Source organism: Mustela putorius, unplaced genomic scaffold, assembly GCF_011764305.1.
Source record: "Mustela putorius furo isolate JIRA1106 unplaced genomic scaffold, ASM1176430v1.1 tig00003974_pilon_pilon_pilon, whole genome shotgun sequence".
In the NCBI taxonomy this organism is placed as follows: domain Eukaryota; kingdom Metazoa; phylum Chordata; class Mammalia; order Carnivora; family Mustelidae; genus Mustela; species Mustela putorius.
The window spans coordinates 16313263-16336179 of record NW_025422117.1 but is presented as its reverse complement, the minus strand read 5'-3'; the positions used below and the strand labels follow the sequence as shown (position 1 = coordinate 16336179).

Here is a 22917-nt window from a genome sequence, read left to right as displayed (position 1 = left end):
ATGAGCATTCCTTTCAGTTCTAGTTGTTCTACAGGCTTTACCATACTTACATGATGACAAATACTAGATAATCTCAAAGCAAAGCACTTATTCCCTGACCTCCACCAAATTCCAGTCCTCTGGTATAGTAATACCAAGATAAGAGTTTATAGTTTAGCTTCTTAAAGAAAGAGTTGAATACATTTCTTATATAAAGATAACAATTACCTAATGACCACAAAACCACTTAGACACAAATATCAAAAAATTACTAAGCACAAAAAAAAAAGATCACTGAAAAAGACATACAGAGTCAAGATACTTATTTGGATCAAAAGCTATCAAACTGATCTTACTACTAAAAGGATGCCAAGATACCAAGGAGCCAAAGTTCTTGTAATCTTATTGCAAGCTCTATCTCTATAAACTACCATAGATCTTTTGGAAGGTCATTTGGCATGATATGTCACAATTTAAATCAGCACACTTCCAGTAGAAACACTCCCATAAGTACATAAGTAATCAAAAGATGCATATGGAAGGACATAATAGTAAAAAACAAGAAATTGATAGGTATAGGACTGAATAAATTAAGAGTACAATTATTCTATGGGATGCTGTGCAAATACAAGAAAAGATTAACAAAGAACTGAATACACTAACATGGATTATGTCCTTAACATTATGAAAATTTTAAAAACAGATGCAAAACTTTACTATTACAAACAAGGAGACTGTACAGCATGCTGTATATATACACTAACAAGTTTGTGTATGTATAAAAATGGTTTGGAAGGATATACATCAAAATGTAAACAGTAACAGGGTGACTTTAGTATACTTAGCATACTTTTAATATCGTTTATCCCCACTCCACCCTCTTCCCAGCCAAAAACGCGTATAAATCTTGTTATTTAAAAAAGAAGACAAAAAAGCATTCATCCTACACGGTTCACAAACATGAGAGACTACCAACTACATGAATAAGTCACATTCATATAGTGCCTTACATTTAAAAAGCATTATTGTATCCCTTATTTCATTGGAAATTCATAACAATGCTATCACATAGTTTATTTAGATAACTGGCATAAGAATGTTCAACGAATAAATGAAAGAAGAACTAAACTCAGGCTTTCTGACATTCAGACATTTCACGACAATTAAATCATGTTGGCTTTCCATTTTTCCATTACTGGCAACCCCAGTAATGAGGTATTTCTTTAAATGTAAAATGTGGACAGTCAAGTAATTCAACAGAGTATTTAGATATATAACTCTTGTATTTAGCTCCTCAAGCATTAGGCTAGTGCCTTTTGTCAGTATCGGTCTTAACTTTTCTTTCACTTTTTAACTCCTTCCGCATATGTATTCATACATGATTTACTAGAAAACCCACCGGTTATATCAGTTCATGTTGAAGTTCATGGTAAAGTCACCCAACATCTCTATTTTCCCATTATTTAAAGGCTTTATTCTTTGGCCTGGGATCTCAGTGCTAATATCAAAAAAATCTGAGTTTGTAAAACTCTCCTGAGATAAACTCTTAGAAAAGTGGCTAAATGCTAAATATCAAAATGAAATAGAGCACTGGACAAAAAAACCTGAAATTTTTAAAAAAATGGCTTACCACTGAGACAGTTCTTGCAAAAGATCTCTTTAAAATGTGTACAGGTTCGCTGGTTTGCTGTTTGCCCTTTGAGGCACTGCCATCACTGGTTGGAAGTCTGAAGGTAGCAGACACACATAAATTTATGTTGGAAAGTCCAATGACATTTTTCTTTTCAAAATATACATTTTTGCAATAGCAAGATATGCTACTATTAAATTTTAAGGGCTATATTATTAAGAAGTTATTTGACCAGTGTACCCAGGAGTAGTCTGAGCAAGTTGCTATGTTCATAATGCTAATTGTTACGAATTCTAACTATAATAAACTGCATAGAAACAAACAAAAATCTCTTCTTGGGACACCACCTAGAGTCTTAAAAGTGATTACTACAGAAGAAAGACATGAGAGACAGTCACTGTTGGAGAGGTATTTCTTTAGATTTTTTACACTCAAAGAATGACATTTTTTAGTGAGGGTTTACATATATTTTAATTCTTCATTCTAAATATTATTATAGTAATCTACTAGAGATAGATGGATAATAGGCATATGCTTCCAGAAATGTCTCAAATACCAGGAAGTAATTAAAATTCTTAAATGTTATAAGTATAATAAATATTATCACATGGATAATTATTATTTGACGTTTCAAATAAAAGGAGGAAATTTTTCAGCTTTACAAAGCTTGTCTCCTCAACAGTAAGAGATTTTCTATTCATTCCATTACAGTACACAACAGAAAACACAAGACAGCAGGAAATCAATCAGGCTTGCATCTGAAGTCCCCATCTAATGTCCCAGTATCATTTCTCTAAGACAAATTTTTATTACTTTATAATATTTTGAAATGGGTATGAAAATCCAGATAAAGAAATAAGTTACTAAAATACTGCTAATGGCATAATACAGATAATCTGAGTCATGAAGTTTAAAATTCAGCTCAATGTAGAAGATATTTAAAAATATACAAAATATTAAGTGTTTTTGTTAAAAATAGCTATATTTCTACTGGTATATTATAACTTGTTGAATGCTTCAAATAATTTCTTTCATTATGTCACATATATTTTATAGTATCCTAGATCATTATAACAAAGGACTGAATTATATTAATTAACTATAAATATGCTAAATACCTGTATAATAATTGGGGTATCTGACCAGCATTAACATCTGTACCATTATTTGATTTCTTTGAACTCTTAAATTGGAATACCACCCTAAGAAGAGAAAAAATAATAATGATACCACAAAACAACATGATTCAAGATACATGAAAGGAAGTTAAGAAATCCAACAACAGTGTTTTCAAATCGTATGTTAATGAACAGAGATTCATTCTTTAAGGAAAAACAGAAGTAAAAAGGAGTTGTTTTTATTTTGGTTCAAGCTCTGAAATGGCTTCATGAATAAAAGAAAGGAATTAAACCTGATCAGGAATTCCTTGGTAAGCAGCAGTCCTGTCTCCTTTTAGTCTCCCCCAGCTCAACTTTAACCAAAACAATATGCTTTTTGTTTTTTTAAGATTTTATTTATTTATTTGAGATAGAACAAGAGAGAGAGAGAGCACGTGCGCAAGAGAGAGCACACATGCAGGGAGAACAGCAGGCACAGTCGAGAAGCAGGCTCCAGCCAAGCAGGGAGCCTGACTGGGGGCCAGATCCCAGTACTCTGGAATCATGACCTAAGCCGAAGGCAGGCGCCTAAGGACTGAACCACCCAGGTGCCCCTAGAACAATAATTTTTTTTTTTTTTAAGATTTTATTTATTTATTTGACAGATCACAAGTAGGTGGAAAGGTAAGCAGAGGGAGGTGGGGAGAGAGCCTGATGTGGGGCTCGATCCTAGGACCCTGAGATCACGACCTGAGCCAAAGCCAGAGAGGCCTAACCCCTGGAACCACGCAGGCACCCCAGAACAATAAGCTTTTAACAAAATATTTCAACTTCTAAAGAGTTTAAAATATTTCAACTTCTAAGGAGTTTAAAATCTGTTCAACCATACACGATAAGCTTTAGAATTAGCTTCAAACTGCTGTAATACTTCAAAGTTCAACGAGCTGCATATGGAATCACACAGTCCAGGATCAAAGCAGTCTCCCTAGTGCTAGCACACAATCTTAGAGTAAGTGTGAAAGGGATACTTTACAGCAGGCTCAATTTATTTATGCATTCCACTTGAACATTCAGGAACAAAGAATTTTCCTCATTAATTAGACTGTTCTGTTTTTGATGAGCTTTGTTAATAAGCTGAACAAAACTGTCTGAAATATACTATTACATAACTTCTACTCATTTCAAATAGATGCTCAAGAAGAGTAAGGAGTAAACTGAATTTCTCTTCTAAATGATAGTCCTTTCAAACACACAAATCCAGAGTACCAAGAATAAAGAAGGCTGGAGTTAGAGTCAAAAGAGATTCCAGGTCTAGTTTTCATTCTGCCACACAGCCGGGATACGATGTGCAGCAAGTCAGTTCACCTCCTCTTTCTCTATTCCCAAGCGGAAAACAGAGCTAATAACAGTTTCACAAAACTGTTGAGGGCATCAAATGAGAATATAGATATGAAAGAGTTTTATAAACTAAAAAGCACTCTCCATATGAAATTTAAACAGTAAATCTCCCCTTACATCTTATTAAAGCTGTGTCATCTCATATTGCTAAAACTGAAATTTATAAACTGTTTTTATAAGGACTGTCAAATTTTATAGCAAGTATTTATTTCTTTTTTATGGCTTCCAAGTTCCTCATTCTTCTTGTCACTTTATGTAATTTCTAATTGGTAATAAATTCTTAAATGATATAACACCCAGAAATACATACAAATGACAAATGACAAAAGCAAAGAGTAGCAGTCCTGTTCTCTCCCTGTTCTGTCTAGACCTTATACTGGCACGAGATTACATAAATTTAATGTTTGGCAGTCACATTATGATCTAGTCTTACTTACACTTTTATCCTTCTGAGAGACTGAGCTGCTAAAACAATATTCCACTAACAAAAATGAGAGTTGCTTAAGTAATTCTTAAACATTTTGCTTACCCATCATCTGTGGTAATAGAAGCTTGTCCATGAGATCCACAGTCACTGCTGGGTCCGGACACTCGAGCCCATGCTACATACCACCAACCAGCTTGCAAAAGAACTGGTTCATCAAACATCATTGCATATTTTTCTCTGAGAGAAAAATTAGTGAGTCAAAGACAATGCCTTTGCACTACTCTGTTACATATATTTGTTATATATCCTTTATAAATAAAACATGAAATTCATTGTGTAAGATTCTTACTGAACATCATTAAAAACCTATTTTAAAAAGTCTGAAACAAATTAAAAACTAAAAATATCTGCACAGGAACATACACATAATAGTCATTTGTTGTCATGGTGATGGCACTCCTTACCTTGAATTCTAAAACTTGGTTAAATGTTATAAAGCTCTCATTAAAATAGCACAATTTTTTTTTAATTGTTCAAAAAAAACCACATGCCAATTTAATTGGAAAAAGAAACTATGAATTTCAGTTTTAAAGTGTTTTGAGAGGAAGTATGTTAAGAAAATGGTTCTGGAGTCAGATGGCCTGAGATCAAGGCTCAGCTTCGTGATCTGCTAGTTGTGTAATTTTGGGTAAGATATTACACCCTCTCTGTGACTCAGTTTCTTCATGTGAAAATAGGGATGAAGATGATGTCTAGATCACAGGACTGTTTTGAGGATTGAGGAAATTCAGATAAAGTATTTGGAACTGTGCCTGTCACAGTAACCACACAAAAAAATTTACTAAAATAGAAGGAGAAAGCTTATATATAAATAAGGAGATCTGATAAAGTTTTAGGTAATAGACTGTAGTGGTTGTTACTGGGATAGAGAAAAGAATGAAGGGTATCTGAGGAAGGGAAAAAATTAATGCACTGTAGAGGTATGAAAGTACAAAACAGGGCTTAAAAATGACAAGAGGTCCAGTCAGGTTAAAGCATTAAGACAGATAAAAAAGTATAGTTAGGCAGAAAGTTAAAAAAGATGTTGTAAAAGATTACTGAAGTCCTTTGATTCTAGCCTTAGGAACCTGGGTTTTGTTAGCAGGGAAATGAATAAAATCTAGGTGATTCTCTGTATGTGAAACAATATATTTTTTTTTGAAATGATATATTTTTGACTCATATTTATATGCTCAAAAATAAATACTAAGTGACAATGCCATCTTAAGGCTCTGTTAAAAATCAATCAACTAATTTCCTAAAATCTTCCTAATCTTCATTTGTATATCACATAAAAAACAACTAAAAAATATCTTCTGATACTCGTGAGTGCTTATAGTGAAAAAACTAAAAATTTTCTGTGGGTTTACTATTTTGTTCTCAAAAGCAGTTATCTGTTAAAAGCAAACTTAATGTCTTACTACCATTTTTAGTAAATACAAAACATTACAATTACAAAAAGTAATATTTATGGAGCACTTACATAAGCAAAAAGCCTATATATAACACACAAGGTTTTAACATAGTTATTACTGGTAAGTACAGTTTATTATTACTATTATGAGGTTCACTTTATTTTTTATTTATTTATTTATTTTTAAAGATTTTATTTATTTATTTGACAGAGAGAGATCACAAGCAGGCAGAGAGGCAGGCAGCGAGAGAGGAGGAAGCAGGCTCCCTGCTGAGCAGAGAGCCCGATGCGGGGCTCGATCTCAGGACCCTGAGATCATGACCTGAGCCGAAGGCAGCGGCTTAACCCACTGAGCCACCCAGGCGCCACCTCACTTTATTTTTTCCTCATCATTATATCCCCTGAAACAAATCACTAACTTGTCATAACACAAGAGAGAATTCTTGGGATTACACAGAGAGGACTGATAAAAGCGAATTCTCTTCATTTTAATGAAGTTTTATAAATAAACATCCAGATTCTGGTAACAGAAAACCCATTATCTTAACAGGTTTCAGTAAAGTTGGCCACCTCCCCAAGTGTGTTATATTCAAGCACATACTACAAGCATGGTGTCAGGCCACATGAGTGATCTGAATTATGGCCTGCTATGTCTATTTGGTACTGTAGACATACTGCTACAAGTAGTAAATAATTCTAGGACATTACTAGAAAGCTAGCACAGTAGGTGCTCTCTAAGCGATACACGAAAATAAAAGTGTGCAAAATATATGTATATTTTCATCTTCAATGGAGAAATATTTTATCTTTTAAAATACAAATACGGAAAACAATATTAGTTTTAGTACAGTTCTATTAAATACAACACTTCCTTTACCTAATATACAGCTTAATTTCTCAAGCATCTGATCACAGATTATTTATTTATTAAAGATTTTATTTATTTGATAGAGAAAGAGAGAGAGCACAAGTAGACAGAGTGACAGGCAGAGAGAGAGGGATGAGAGGCAGAGAGAGAGAGGGCTTCGCAGAGAGCATGATGTGGCACTCTATCCCAGGACTCTGGGATCATGACCTGAGCTGAAGGCAGATGCTTAACAATCTGAGCCACCCAGGCATCCCCACAGATTATTAAAAACAGCATTCTTACATTTCTTCACTCACAATGAATTTTTTTACATTAAGTATGTGAGGATGCTGCTGAGTAATGAGGAAATCTTTACCTGGCAGCACAGTCATAAGCCAACACATCGGTCTCTGCAAGAAGGTCTCCATCGGTTTCATGATCTCCTCCATCAGGACCCAACTCAAATAGCTGGGAAAAGGAGAAAAACACATCATGTCCAATTGCTCAGTCATGCAAACCTGCTGAATAATATGTTTATAATTTTGTGTGTTTCCAATAATGTGTTGGACACTCCAGAATACAAAAATCAGAATGCCTGCTTTTTAAATGTTAAATACACAACCCTACATATTTAAATTAAGAAACTTATGGCCTATGTAAATCTCAGTCCTCCTTATTTATATATTCATCTATTTATAGCAAATGTTCTCAGCTGTTCTGTACCAAATATAAACATGTGATGGAATGAGAGAACTCAACCAACGCATTTTATCTACGTGAGCTTTCAAATGAGGAAGAATTTTGCTTCAACACTTAGAATCTGTGAGATCTGAGATCCAGTTTCCTCATCCATAAAAGGAAGGAGGACACTAACAGTGCCTACTTCGTAGTAATTTTTGAGAATTACAAAAAGTAATTTTTTGTAAGCACTTAGAAAAATACCCAGAAAGAAAGGCTACAAAAGTGTTAGCTACGGAGAGACAGAGGAATAAGAGAAGATACGCATCCTTAAAAACACGGATAACAAAAAGTAGTTCGAGGTAATACGGCATGGGAAGAGGAGAGATGAAGAGGAAACAAATGGTTATAAAACAAGGGGAGGACCAAACAGTCTGGGAAAAGGATAAGATAGTTAATATCAAAGAGGAAAAGTGAGGAAATTAAATTAAAATAAAGGAGAATTATCAGGAAGAGATCTTTTTTCTTTAAAAATAGACCAATACAAATAAAAACCCCTTATTTCTCTGGAGAATTACAGCAGTGAACTACAAAAAAGGCAGATAAAACACTAAGGACAAAGAGAAGGGAACTTACTAGGCAATTACTAGGGTAGATGTTTCATTTTTTCAATTATATGCTAATGATGTGAAAATCTGTCTCCAGCTCAGCTCTTGTTCTCAACAGTCACTACATCCACCTGCCACACACCGCCTACCACCAGCTGGATCTCATAGCTCTAAAGGGACTCACTCCCCTGTCTCCTGCTTCCCCTGTTCTGATTAATGGCACTATCACTCACCTACTCACTCAGATAAAAAACCTGGAATAATCCTTTTTTCTGTATCTTTCTGCCATCACTACATCTATTCTATTGCTTGTATTGAAGTTTTGTCAATTCAAGGATGCTCACGGTTATTAGTTAGAACTCATCAGTCTTCTTATCTCAGTTCTCTCTTTGCTCTGGCCCATACACCACAGAGCTAAAAAGTTTTATTTTTGTTTAATGACCCCCAGTACTCTTTTTAAAATGAGTATCTGATTGGAATACTTCTTTAAAATTCTTCAATGGTTTCTCATTTCTTTCTTTGTAGCATGACATACAGGTCCTTAATGAATTCCCCCTAACCTGGCTCCCCTGCTTATATTCAAAAAATATCTTTCAGGGTACCTGGGTGGCTCAGTGGGTTAATAAGCCTCTGCCTTCAGCGTAGGTCATGATCTCAGGGTCCTGGGATCAAGTCCCGCATCGGGCTCTCTGCTAGGCAGGGAGCCTGCTTCCTCCTCCCTCTCTCTCTCTCTTTTCCTGCCTCTCTGCCTACTTGTGATCTCTCTCTGTCAAATAAATAAAATCTTTAAAAAATAAATTATTTTTTAACACATACTGTGTGACAGGCACAATTCTAGACACTTGCATATAGGGATGAACAATGCAAACAAAAAAATGGTGGCTATTGGAAGTAAGTTTCTGGGTAAGGGAGAGGATTTAGTTTTAAGTAGGTTCACCAGAGGGTCAAGACCTGAAGATAATGAGGAAGTAATCACATAGGTACTGAAGTAAAGAGCTGTAGTGAGAGGGAGTAGCCAGTGCAAAGATCCTGAGGTTTCAGTATGCCTGGCTTGCCTGAGGAACAACAGCAGGCCAGTGTGGCTGGATTAGAGTGAGGCAGCTGGTATAACGTAAGGTCAGAATGATAATGGCACTGAATTCTGGTGTTTTGTGGGCCCTTATGAGGCCTGTGGCTTTTAATCTAATATAAGAAGACATTGCAGGAATCTGAACAGAGAGGAGTGGCAGAGTCTGGTACTAGGGATAGTTTTTAGAAGTGTAGATCCTAGATTTATTTCCTAAGTGTAGACAATAGTATTTGCTGCTGAAGGGGATGTGGGGTGTGACAGAGGGAAGGCAATGATGACTCCAAGATTTCTGGCCTAAGCAGCTGGAAGAATAAAGTTTATTCTAGGTCAATTAGCTGGGATGGGAAAAATACAGTATTCAGCAGGTTTAGAGAGATGACCAGAAGATAAGTGTTAAATATGCTATATCCAAAATGCCTATTAGCTATCCAAGAGGAGAAGCAAAGTAGGCAGCTGTATATATGACTTTTGAGGTTTAATAATAAGAAGAAAAATACTTAAGCCATAAGGCTGGATCACTCCAGGGATGAGTAGATTTAAAAAGTGCCCAAGATTGAGTTCTTATAGAGGTCTGGAAGAGGTCTCCAATATGTAGAGGTCTGGAAGATAATAAGTAACCAGCATGAGACTTAAAAGAGCAGTCAGTGAGACAGAAGGAAAACCAAGTGTGGTACCGTGGGAGACAAGTGAAGATAGTATATAAAAGAAGGGGTTGATAAGATTAAATTATGTTGACTGGCTAAGGAAGAGGTGGACTAAGCCTTGACCACTGGCTTCAGCAATCAGAAATCACTCACATTCTTGACCAGGGCAGCTTTGGTAGAGTGGGGGGCAAAACGCCGATTAGAGTACGTTCAAGAAGGAAGGGAAAGAGAGAGAATGTAAATAAAAAGTACATAAAATTAAGAATATGTACAGAGTCCAGCTAGGTGGCTAGTCTCTATGGCTAGACAAGTACACAAGTACCTTTGCCCAGAGTAGTTCATGGTGGAAGAGTCTTCTAGCAGGAGGAAAGAGATAAAAGAGAACCTATCAAGACAGATGTCTAGTTTCTGCCTTATGGTAAGAAGTATATGGTGGATGGTACTATTCAAGAGACAAACCACTGGAAGAGAGCCACATCCTAGGGAAAGAGCATGAATTCAGTTGCAACATAAAGACCAACAACTGTCATGCCTTAAAAGCACTCACATGGAAATGGGTCAAAGAAGAAGTCAGAGCTGGACATTCAAAATTTGGGCATTATGGTATGCTGACAGCTATTTATTTATTTATTTATTTATTTTTTTTAAAGATTTTATTTATTTATTTGTCAGAGAGAGAGTGAGCGAGAGCGAGTACAGGCAGACAGAGTGGAAGGCAGAGTCAGAGGGAGAAGCAGGCCCCCTGCGGAGCAAGGAGCCCGATGCGGGACTCGATCCCAGGACGCTGGGATCATGACCTGAGCCGAAGGCAGCTGCTTAACCAACTGAGCCACCCAGGCGTCCCTCTGACAGCTATTTAAACTTTGGGCTTATTAGAGAATATTTAGGAGAAAATACAGAGGAAACAGGGGCTAGGGCTGGGTCTAGAAGAATTTAGTCTCCAGGTAGAAGAGGACAAACCTACAGAAGAGAAGAATCAACCAGAAATATGATAATAAAATAAAAAAACAAGATTTACTGCTAGAAAAAAAAATGTATATCTTAAAGAGGTGAATGGAGAAAAAAAAAGACTTCTGTTGGAAAACCTTAATCTACTCATTAATAACTGAATTTCTTTCTTTCTTCTTTTTTTTTAAAATTTTCTTTATTTATTTGACAGAGAGAGATCACAAGTAGGCAGAGAGGCAGGCAGAGAGAGAGGGGGAAGCAGGCTTGCCGCTGAGCAGAGAGCCCGATGCGGGACTCGATCCCAGGACCCTGAGACCATGACCTGAGCCAAAGGCAGAAGCTTAACCCACTGAGCCACCCAGGTGCCCCTGAATTTCTTTTTTAAAAAGATTTTATTTATTTTTGCAAGAAAGAGAAAGCGCACGAACATGCGTATAGAAGAGAAAGAGAGAGCATGAGCTGAGGGAGAGGCAGATGGAGAAGGAGAAGCACACTCCCTGCTGAACAGGGAGCCAGATGTGGGGCTCATCCCAGGACCCTGGGATCATGACCCAAGCTAAACCACCCAAGTGCCCCGATAACTGAATTTCAAAGGCAAGTTCACTTTCAGGGAATGGGAGGAGTAAAAGGAGATCTGAGACTTGAGGGGGAAAAAAATCATACCTAATATATAAACAGCATTACGGAAGGCCTATATACTTCTATACCACAACTACTGGAGAGAAGGGTCACTATGGTGTTCAATATTATCAAAACAAAATGAAAAACCTTTCAGGGACAGAAAAAAATGTATCTTCTCAAAAACTTAATAGGAATTGCCAACTAGCACTGCATCATTGCCTTTGCTTTTCTATCTTGACTTCAAATCAAGACATTTTCAATAACCCTTTGAAAGCAGTTGCTCTAAAATAAGCCAAAAACCAAAACTGTTTCCCTTTTCCTTTTCTTTTCCTTTCCTTCTTTTCTTCTTCCTTCCTTCATATGTACCTACTTACCTACCTATGCCACTGTATTAATAATTAAGTGTTCTTAATTATTATTTCATCCCTATCCTCTATATAACTCAAGGGGCTTGTAATTCTTTTTTAATTTCCATATTATCTGTATTTCTTTAGCATGTGTATTCCAATTACAGCCAGAAAGAAGCTATATCTTCAACAGTTTGTCAGTTCTGGTTCAGCTTCTAGGGGACGTGTCCTCAAAAACAATCATAGTAAGGGAGTTTTAACATAGTAATATAAGTTTTAGATATTACTGAGAGGAGTAAGAAAAGATCTCCTAAACAGATGGCATTTAATTAGAATTTTTAATGAAGCCTGCTACTGAAATTAAGGCACAAACTATAGTTTTCTCTCTTTATTTTTTAAATTATTTTTAATTTTTTTTATTTTTAATTTTTCTTGGAGAGAGAGTGTGAGAGCTTACACATGTGAGCAGGGGTCGAAGGTTGGGGAAGAGGGAGTGGGACAGAAAATCTTAAGCAGGCTCCATCCCCAGTGTGGAGCCCAACTTGGGGCTCAATCTCCAAAACCGAGTCAGAGACTCTTAACTGACTGAGCCACAGACACGCCCCTCTTTTTTATTTTAAAGGCAAAACCAGATTAATCCGAGAAGTGGAACATTCAAGATCTTAGTGAATTTTCAAAGTATGAGCACATCCTTTGCTTGGAATAACTGCAGACCCTTTCTGAGATGAACAGGTACAGTAAACTGAGGACTTTTGATTATTTTTATTTTGTCTACCCGATGAAATCCATACCCCATATTCTATCTCTAGCTTCATCCCTGGTCCCTGCCTCAGGGTGATCATGTCAGTTTACAAAGGATTTGGCATCAAAAATGCTAAAAAACTTTTAAAGCTACATCAAAATGTCCCTGCATCAAAACAGCTGTGCACCTGTCATTAAAGTGGCTAACAGAAAGGAGGCATATCAAAATGTCCTGCTATTACTAGACCACTAGGAAGTTCAGTACAAATGACTGAGATGGACTAGTCTCTTTCAGCCTAAAATTATTAAAAAATCATTTTCTGTTCACTTTCTCCCATCTTGACTTTTGATTTTCTAATGAGTCCATGATCTAGTATTATCGCATTACATTTTAGCAGAGTTTTCTCAAGTCCTCTATTATATATTATATGTATATAAAATCATAAACTAAGTCAAAACCAACATCTTCAAATAAAAAAGGGCAACAGTGTCAAAATCTGCTTACCTTAATTTTAGCAGTATATTCTCCTCTCCCTCCAAACAAACCAAGGCCACCAAGTAAAATATCAGTGTCAGCACTAAAACGTATAGCTTCTACTGAATGAGCAGAGTAACCCCAGCCCCCTCCATGACCTAAAGGATATAAATAATAATTAATGTTATAAAATATCTATGTATATATATTTCACTTAAATAACAATATTTCTTAAACATAAATATACATACTTTCAAACCTGTTTACTACACTATAATCTTCTTTGGAATAAACCTTCATTACTGCTTGAGTCTCCTCCTCTGTACTTGCAACACCCATTTTTAAATCCTGCATAGCTGCTAAGGTATCAAGGCAACCTAGAAACAAACAAAAATTCAACTCCTTGATATTAAAATTTCCCATTATACTGATGGTATAAGATGCTGTAGGGGACAAATTAAAATAATCAACTCTGAGTGTGCTCAAAAATGCACTCTAAGCTTTAAACAATATTTCATGAAAGAATACCTATAACCAGTAAGAATTCTCTATTTGGGTAATTATATGTAAACACATTCTATATATCAATGTTTTGCAAAAACTTGAAAAGTTGGACTCGCTCAATCTTTGAGTCTTTACAAGGTTCTTCCTTTTATGAAACTCTGAATTACTTTTAGATTCTTAAGAGTTCTACATGAGGAAGACATAGCAGGCTGAGAGAACCTTAATCAATGCAAGTTTTGGATGTTTACAATGATTACCACATGAAATTTGAGAAAAAGGAAGCAAGGAATTATATGTATGATCTATTTAATTATACTTAGAAATATGATTTCAGAGCTGAAAATTTTAGATAACCATAAACGAGTCTTCTTAAAAGCAATAAATAAGTAGTTACATGGATTGGTATATAACTTCTATGAAAAGAATATATATAAATTCTGAAAAAATGCTATATTTAAATTAAATAGAAGTGAAGTTGGTGTGCTGTGAAAATGGTGTTATATAAGAAAAAACAAGTAATATATACAAAATTCATAATTATATAAAAACATTTTGTAGAATTTATTTAAAAATGTATATAAATTAAATTTTATAATTATACATTTGAATATTCCATCTGCATCTCTAAAGTTTTTATATTAAAACTGAAAAAAACAGTATTTAAAAAAATTTTCCTGATAGAAATTATATTCAGGAATGCTTTATGTTTGGCCATACATGAATTGTGTTGGTTCAAGTCTGATATGTTGGTGTTTGTGGGACTGATAAACTTCTTTAAGTTAGAGGGTTTAATGTATATTGCAACTAGAATATTGTTGTTTAACACATATGAGAAAATAAAACACAAATCTAAATATTCTTTAAAAAAATCCTCAGCACATATTAATGAAAATTAGCTGATCATCAAAAGAGCAACCCTACCTAGAATGTGCAAAGCTGCATGAGATCGGGTGGTGAGAGCCCTGGATCCTGTTGGTAAGGCAAGTTCAGGACTTAGAATACTGCATCTGGATTGCATGTCTGCTGCAGAGGGAAGTCTGGCATCAGCAACCACTGCATTGTAACACCACAGTTCTCTGGTATTTGGTCGAAACCTTCAAGAAAGAATAATCATAGCACTTCAACATACAGTTTCTAAATTTCCAAAGTACAACTGATGATACAAAGAGAATATAGTCAGCTTAAAGAGGACAAAATGTAGTTCATTATTTTCTGAGTTAAATATATAAATAAAATTATCTGTCACTAGAAGTGAAATAATTTGAATGAAACAGTATTATAGATCATGATACTTGATAAGTAACAGAGCAACAGCATACATATATGAAGCTTCTATACATACTATCCATAAAAAACGTTTAAAGACAAAGGGCAAGTTGAAAGAAAATAGGTGACACATACGTATGAGACAAAACAACAATATCCACAATCCTGTAAACCAATAAGAGACAATCCATCCAGTATCAAGAGCGGGCAAAAGACCTGGAATGCGGTTTTCAGAAAGAAAGCACTAGTAAAGTGTATGTAGATGTTCAAACACTAATAAACAGTAACCCATAAGCGACCCACAATATCCTCCATCATCTCATTTCTCTTATCTCTTCCACAAAAACATTTTCAAAAAGCTGCCTCTACTTCTTTACCACTTTTTCTTTTTGCTATGAATTCTTTTTGGAAAAGTTTTTATCAACTACACAGTACATACAAAATAATAGTAACAAAATATTTTCAAATGAGGTATGAAGAATAATGGATAATAATAATAATGAAGAATAATATGCACTAGTAAAAAGAAAATTACTACTATCTCGGCTTTTCTTCCCTACTCAATTTCTTCCCTTTTCCTTCAAAATTACCTTGAATTAACAATTAGCAATTACCTTGAATTTCAAGAGTTTACCATTCTCTTGCTTTTAAGATTTTTTTCATATGTTTATATCAAAATTGTGTATAACTTAAGTTTCATATTTTGAACCGTATATGAACAGGATACACTGTTCTTTTGTTATCTTTCTTCAAACAATATTCTTACAATGTATTTTTATTTTTATTTATTTATTTATTTATTTTTATTGATCAGAGAGAGAGAGGGGGAGAGAGTGAGCACAGGCAGACAGAATGGCAGGCAGAGGCAGAGGGAGAAGCAGGCTCCCCGCTGAGCAAGGAGCCCGATGTGGGACTTGATCCCAGGACGCTGGGATCATGACCTGAGCCGAAGGCAGCTGCTTAACCAACTGAGCCACCCAGGCATCCCTACAATGTATTTTTAAAGTGATGTATGACTCTTTAAGTTCACTCATTCTTGTTGTAAAATATTTTTTTAAGACTTTATCATTTATTTATTTGAAAGAGAGAGAACATGAGAAGGGGGAGGGTCAGAGGGAGAAGAAGCAGGCTCCCTGCTCAGCAGGGAGCCTGATGTGGGACTCGATCCTGGGACTCCAGGATCATGACCTGAGCTGAAGGCAGTTGCTTAACCAACTGAGCCACCCGGGCACCCATCTTGTTGTAAAATATTAAGAGTTCATGTGACTATATTACAACTATATGTCCATTCTGTTTTTTTTTTTTTTTTAAGATTTTATCTATTTATTTGAGAGAGTGAGAGAGAGACAGAGCATGAAGGGGGAGGGTCAGAAGGAGAAGCAGACTCCCCCTGCTCTGCCAATGTGGGACTCCATCCCAGGATCCTGGGATCATGACCTGAGCCAAAGGCAGACGCTTAACTGACTGAGCCACCCAGGTGCCCCTTATTTGTCCATTCTATTACTGATAGCAAAAAAACAAAACAAAACAAAACAAAACAAACACCATTCAATTTTCCAATAAAAAAAAAAATGCTGCTGTGGATAATTTTAAACATAGCTCCTAAAGCTTAAGTACGAGACTAGACAGGAAGGAAGACCAAAGTAATCATTTTTTCATAACTCGTAAGCCTACATAGAAAATAATCATTTTTTTGAAAATCTGATTTGTGTCAGATACAGCTAACATTCAGATTCATTTATTAAGGATGGACTTCTCAATCAATGGTGCTTGATGATCCACGTGTACTAAATATAAGAGAAACAAAACTCAACAATCCCACTTCCGGCATATATCCAAAAGAACTGAAAGGAGAACCTTGAAGTGGTATTTACACATTCACAATCATAGCAGCATTATCCACAACAGCCAAGAGGTAGAAGCAACTTAAGCAACCATGGATGGATGAGTGGGTAAATAAAAGGCAGTAGAAACATACAATGGAATGTTATTCAGTCTTAAAAAATTCAGAAAGAATTCTGTCACAGGGTGCAATGCGAATGAATCTCAAGGACATGATGCTAAGTTAAATAAGCTAGTCACAAAAAAGACAAGTACTGTATGATTCCACTTCTTTATCAAAAGTTGTCAAATGCATAGACAGTAGATGGTGGCTGCTCCAGGGTGGAGGGAAGGAGAAGTGGAGAGTTGTTCTTTGCGGATAGAGTGTCAGTTTTACAAGATGAAAACACCTCTGGAGATCTACTAGACAACAGTGTGAATATACTTAACACTGCTGAATTATACACTTATAAATGGTAACATTTTATGTTTTTTAGCACAATTATTTTATGTATTTTATGTGTATTTTAGCCCCAAATTTTTTTATTTTAAACTTAAAAATAATACTTGGTGTAGAATAAATTCTATGAAAGTACCTGCTATAATTAGTACAATTGCTTATAATTTAATCTCTTAATCTAATTGGGTTTTTTTGGTGTGTGTTTATTTCTATTTCTCTGGTTGCTTTTAAAACTTTTCTCTTGGTCTTTAGTGTTCTATAGTTTCCCTATAATTCTCCTGGTTGCAAATAATGGGAACACATAATTTCTAATATTTCTGAATTTAAATCTTTTTTTTTTTTTTGGTTCTGGAAAATTCTTAGGCATTATCTCTTCAAATATTGTTTCTCCTCTATTTTCTCTAATCTCTAAAATTTCCTTCTTGGACTTCTATTAGATCTTTTCATTATATTCTTCAAATTTTTTTCATATTTTTTATATTCTTGTTTCTGTGGCATTTTGTGTAATTTCCTCTCAATTCTTCAAATCTGGTCTACTCATGCATTTAGGTAAACAACTATTCTTCACTTATAAAAGTTTTGTTTGGTTGTTTTTCAAATATGCCTCATCATTCTGAGTCTCATTATGAGTTTCTTTTGCTTGATCAATTTTACCTTTTATTTTTAAACATTACATATATAATTTATATTGTTTCTGCTAATTCCAAGATGAAACTGATCTTGTTGTTCGTCTTTAGCTGAATTTCACTAACAGTAATATTGTTTATATGTTAAGCAATCTTGGACTTTGTGCTCCTATTTGATGGAATGTTAATAAATGAAAACCCTATGGGCCTAAACAGAGGAGGGGTTTTCTCTGAAGATGATTTACACTTGTCTTCTGCTGGAGACACAGGGGTATTACCTATTTAATCTCAGTTAGGCATCATTCCAAGGCCAGAAGCTTAACAGAGTTTCAGGATCAGTTTCCATCTTAGTCACCTCACAGCTAGCACAACATATGTTTTCCAAACTGCAGCACTGCTTATCAGCATTTGCCCCTAGTGAAATCCCATGTTTATAGTGCTGACTGCTTACTTCGCAAGGGTCACCGCACGAGGTATGACTTTTATTTTTTTATTTTTTTTTTTTTATTTTTTTTTAAAGATTTTATTTATTTATTTGACAGAGAGAAATCACAAGTAGATGGAGAGGCAGGCAGAGAGAGAGAGAGAGGGAAGCAGGCTCCCTGCTGAGCAGAGAGCCCGATGCGGGACTCGATCTCAGGACCCTGAGATCATGACCTGAGCCGAAGGCAGCGGCTTAACGCACTGAGCCACCCAGGCGCCCATGACTTTTATTTTTATGCTGGCTTTCTTTCTTTGAGATGGGGGCAGAAAACAGGGGCAGTATATTAGCAACATCTTGGCTGAGTGTCAAGCCAATGTATAAAAATACAAACTTTTCTTTTTTTTTTAAAGCATAGGGGCCCCTTCAAAGTGTTTAGTTTACCAAATTGCCAGAAGTGAAATGCCCCACTCATTCTTCAAACACCAGTCTAGTTTGCACATCTACCACTTCCATGAAATTATTCTCAAAATTGCAAATAACTTCGAAGTAGCTAAACCTAATGGAATTTTTTGTCATCTACTCAGGTAAGCCCTCAGCAGTATTCCAACATCACTGAACACTCTTCTTTTTGACTCACTCCCCCTTTAATTTCTATGTCTACACACACTCTCGCTTTTTCCCGTAGTTCGTAAACTGCTCCTTCTAGTCTCCCAACTAGTTTCTCCTATCTCACCTAACTTCTCTAAATCTTAAAAGCCCTCCTCAACCTACATCCTCTGTCTATGTGATCGTGTCCAATAACATAGCTTTAGATACACCTAAACTAAAAATTCTCAAATATATATCCCAGTCCAGAGCAGTCCTTTGAACCTGGCTCACTTAACATGTCAAAAACAGAAATCTTAAACAAAATCTGTCCCTTTCTCAACTTTTCCTGGCTTGGTTAATGCCACCATGTTTATTCAAATGCCAAAATCAGAACCTTGGAAATCATCCTTGACTACTTTCTTTCCTTAACCACTTTCTAATACAAGCAAGTTTTATTGGCTCTGTTCCAAAAAATATGCTGCTGACTGCTCCTCTCCATCACCCTCCCACCACTACCACTCTAAGTTTCATGCCATCATCTCTCCCCTGCACTGCTGCAGGAACCTCCTACAACTACTCTTGCCTCCTTCCCATTTATTTTTTCACAAAACAAGTATAATACTTAATGTCACTTCCCAAGTGACTTAATGTCACTTAATGTCAAAATCTTACAAAAACTTCCTATTTTGAAGAAAATTCTATTTCCTTAATCCAGTCTACAAAGTCCTACATGTCCTGGTCCTGCCTACCCCTCTGAATTTATTTCATGCTGCTCACTCACTATGCTTTAACCACACTAGGTTTCTACAAATTCCTAAAACACCACCAGGTTTTTGCACCAAAGTATTTGGGTCTACTAAGCTCTGCTTGCTCAGAAAACTTTCCCTAACTCTTCAAATGCTTGGTTCTTTCTTATACTTTAAGGTCTTAACTTAATTGTCTCCACTGAATGGAATATAGGTCAGTGCTGTTAACCTCAATTACAGCAACTCCTTCTTCTTTAACAATACTAAGTAAGATCTATAAAGTGTATTATTTATTCACTTTCATATAGTCTATATTTCTGTTTAAAAAAAAAGACAACTTCCCTATGAGCAAGGGAATCTTATCTGTATCTTACTGTATCAATCTTTGCTTACCATACAGAATCTATTTAATATTTACAGACTAAAATTAATAGCAAAATTAAAAAAAAAAGCACTGTATACTGATGTTGGCAGTATGGGAAAATATGGATTCTCACTGCAGTTGGTGAGAGAGTACTGAAAGACAATTTAGCAGTATATATCAAAATTCTATGAGCCAATCTTTTGGCCCCGCAATTCCACTTCTTAAAAGCTATCTTATGGGAATACCCTTCCATGAGTACAAAACTGTGTGTGTATATACACACCTGTGTTTGTGTGCTCACTCTGGCAATATAGGTAATACCAAAATATTAAAAAGTAACCTACAATGTTTGTTAACCTACAATTTTTAAAATATTAAAAAGTAACCTACAAAATTTGTTACTAGGAAATATCCTAGTAAGTGTATTTTGGTTTATCCAGACTATAGAATTCTATAGAGTTTAAATAACAAAGCAGTTCTTACTGTACTGACTTGGAAAGATCTACAAACTGTCATTTAGCCCCCCCCCCCAAAAAAAACACCTTAGCTTTTAAAATGAATATATTCTTATATACATTAAAAAACACATGCATTTTTAAAAAGTGTCAAACAATATAAACCAAACTTTATACCTGTGACCCACAGAGGTTAGTAGGATTTGAGTGGGGGGGAAGAAAAACATCTGAAGGACCACACAATTCAAGTTTTGCTTTGCATTTGAAAAAGTAACATATGTGTTATTTGTGTAAATTTTGAAGTGGGAAATAAAATTGCTATTCTTTTTTTTTTTTTTTTTTTTTTTTAAGATTTGTATTTATTTGACAGACAGAGATCACAAGTAGGCAGAGAGGTAGGAAGAGAGAGAGGAGGAAGCAGGCTCCCTGTTGAGCAGAGAGCATGATGCAGGGTTCAATCCCAGCACCCTCGGATCATAACCTGAGCTGAAGGCAGAGGCTTTAACTCACTGAGCCACCCAGGTGCCCCTAAAATTGTTACTCTTAACATTTATCTGCTTTTTACAGATGCTAAGTTTCCAATTACTTGGGAGAAGTTAGCTGTTTTTTTTTTTTAAGATTTTATTTATTTAGTTTACAGGAGAGACAGAGATCAAAAGTAGGCAGAGAGGCAGGCCCAGAGAGAGAGGGGAAGCAGGCTCCCTGCTGAGCAGAAAGCCCAATGTGGGGCTCGGCCCCAAGATCCTGGGATCCTGACCTGAGCTGAAGGCAGAGGCTTTAACCCACTGAACCACGAAGGCATCCCGAGAAGTTAGCTGTTAAGAATACAAAAGGAAGCAGACTCTGTTCGGGAAGGAAAGTCAAAGTGAGCTACTACTAAACCTACAGTGTGTAGTACTGCAAGTATTTAAACCCAAAGTGTAAGTATTGAATGAGAAACACAAAGGACATAAACCAGCCAGAAGTCAGGACAATGGAATAAAACTCTGATTCTGATTATAAGAAAACATCTTCTAGCTGTTTAATGAAACGTTTGAGGAGATTACTCTTCATCTTTTAATCTCTGTTTTGGAACAAAGGAGTAAATATTCAAGGACCTGGCAAGGCATTTCAGATCATCCCTCCCAGTGCTTTCACCATTCGTGTAGAAGGCGAGGCTCAGCTAAACGCACACTACACTTCTGAGTTCTGTAGTTCTGTCAAGACTCCAGGGAAATAGCTCTAGTTATACTGTTAGAATCTAGTTCTGCTAGTAACTAATTTAAAGAATGTATTTCTAATTTAGTGAATGTATCCATAAACAAAATCTCTACTGTTGATCTTTATTTTGTTAGTGTAAATTTCTTTCATTTAAAGATTAAACATATAAAGATAATAGAAAATAAAACATCAGTTTAAACCAAAGTCCAAACCAGGGCTTGCTCTTTGGTAACTAAGACTCTTGTATACAGACTTGTCATCAGTAAATAACTAATGACTAGTCTTTCTTTACACCATGTGCCTTTCTATCCCCTCCACACTATCTCACTGTGACCACTATAATTTTGGTTCTCAGCAGCTCATGTCTTTATAAGGATTACTATAAGACTACTCACCTCTAGTTTCTCCTTATCTAATCTATCCTGTATAATGCTGCTTGAGCAACTACAGAGTGCTACTCAATCAATTCTGGCTTCCAGGCCTTTCCACAAAATGAACACTAAGACAGCAGGCTGGTCAGCAACCTGGGAAGTACTGTAATTCCTTCACTCTGAATTCAGCCTTAGGACTGATAGAAAACATGGCTTAAGACCTGGCTGGCTGACGGAAATGAAAGAAGGCATGGGCAGAGGAAGAAGACAAAGAAGTCTTTTCCCTTTCCTCATTGGTGCCACTTAAACCTTTCAATTTGTCTAATTCCTGTCCACTGACTTGGCCAAATAAACAATGAAATAGGGGGAAAGAAAAAATAAAGGTAAGTCCTAAGATGCGTCAATCTGGTAATGCAGGGGATACCTCCTACTAGAATTTAAAGCCAGAAATGCTGAAGACAGAAATTCTCTTTATTCATGATACAAAGCACTAAAACAAATTTAAAGTAGATACAACATAATTTGAATCTTTAGTGTACCTGTATCCATTCTCTACACTTTTACAGTTTCTAGAGTTTGGTAATCCTATACATTTCTACACTTCTCTATCAATATATGAATATTCATAAAGGGTTATCTTAATTATTCTATGTTGTCTTTGGCACAATTTCTTCTACATAGCTCGTAATAATTTGGTATATGGAAAACACAGACAAGATTGCTGACAGATCAAAAATAATTAACAACAAGATTCTTGAAAGTAAAACTGCTTAATATAATGACAGCAGCAAATAGTTCCGTAGCACGTACTATGTGCCTCTGCTCTAAATTCTTCACTCTTCATAACAATTTATGAGATAGGTACTATTATCACTCCAAATTTATAAATGAGAGAAGAGAAGCACACAGAGGCAAAGTAGCCACTCCAAGGTGACACAGAAAGCACACTGTGGATCTGGAATAACGCAAGGCAGCCTGGCTCAGAACATACGCTTAAACATTGCACTACACTGCAAAGGTTCTGGGGAGCACAGTTAAACAAGAGAATTCTCATGTATAAAAGGTCTGCCTTATACCTGAATATTGTATCACCACAAGAGTATAATTTGATCAGAACTTATTACTCTATT

At 35.8% G+C, this 22917-nt stretch overlaps 1 protein-coding gene across 13 annotated transcripts in view; it reads right to left on the bottom strand.

Annotated features, from left to right (window-relative positions):
* MYCBP2 (MYC binding protein 2) overlaps positions 1-22917 on the bottom strand; it is a 272995-nt gene that overhangs the window by 145132 nt on the left and 104946 nt on the right. For all 13 annotated transcript variants that reach the window (XM_013057218.2, XM_013057219.2, XM_013057220.2 and 10 more), the window contains 7 exons: positions 14388-14560; positions 13214-13339; positions 12993-13120; positions 7208-7299; positions 4634-4768; positions 2728-2811; positions 1610-1706 (listed from right to left, as the gene is read on the bottom strand). In XM_013057218.2, the coding sequence (XP_012912672.1) occupies positions 1610-1706; positions 2728-2811; positions 4634-4768; positions 7208-7299; positions 12993-13120; positions 13214-13339; positions 14388-14560 (835 nt within the window). The remainder of the gene's footprint in view (positions 1-1609; positions 1707-2727; positions 2812-4633; positions 4769-7207; positions 7300-12992; positions 13121-13213; positions 13340-14387; positions 14561-22917) is intronic.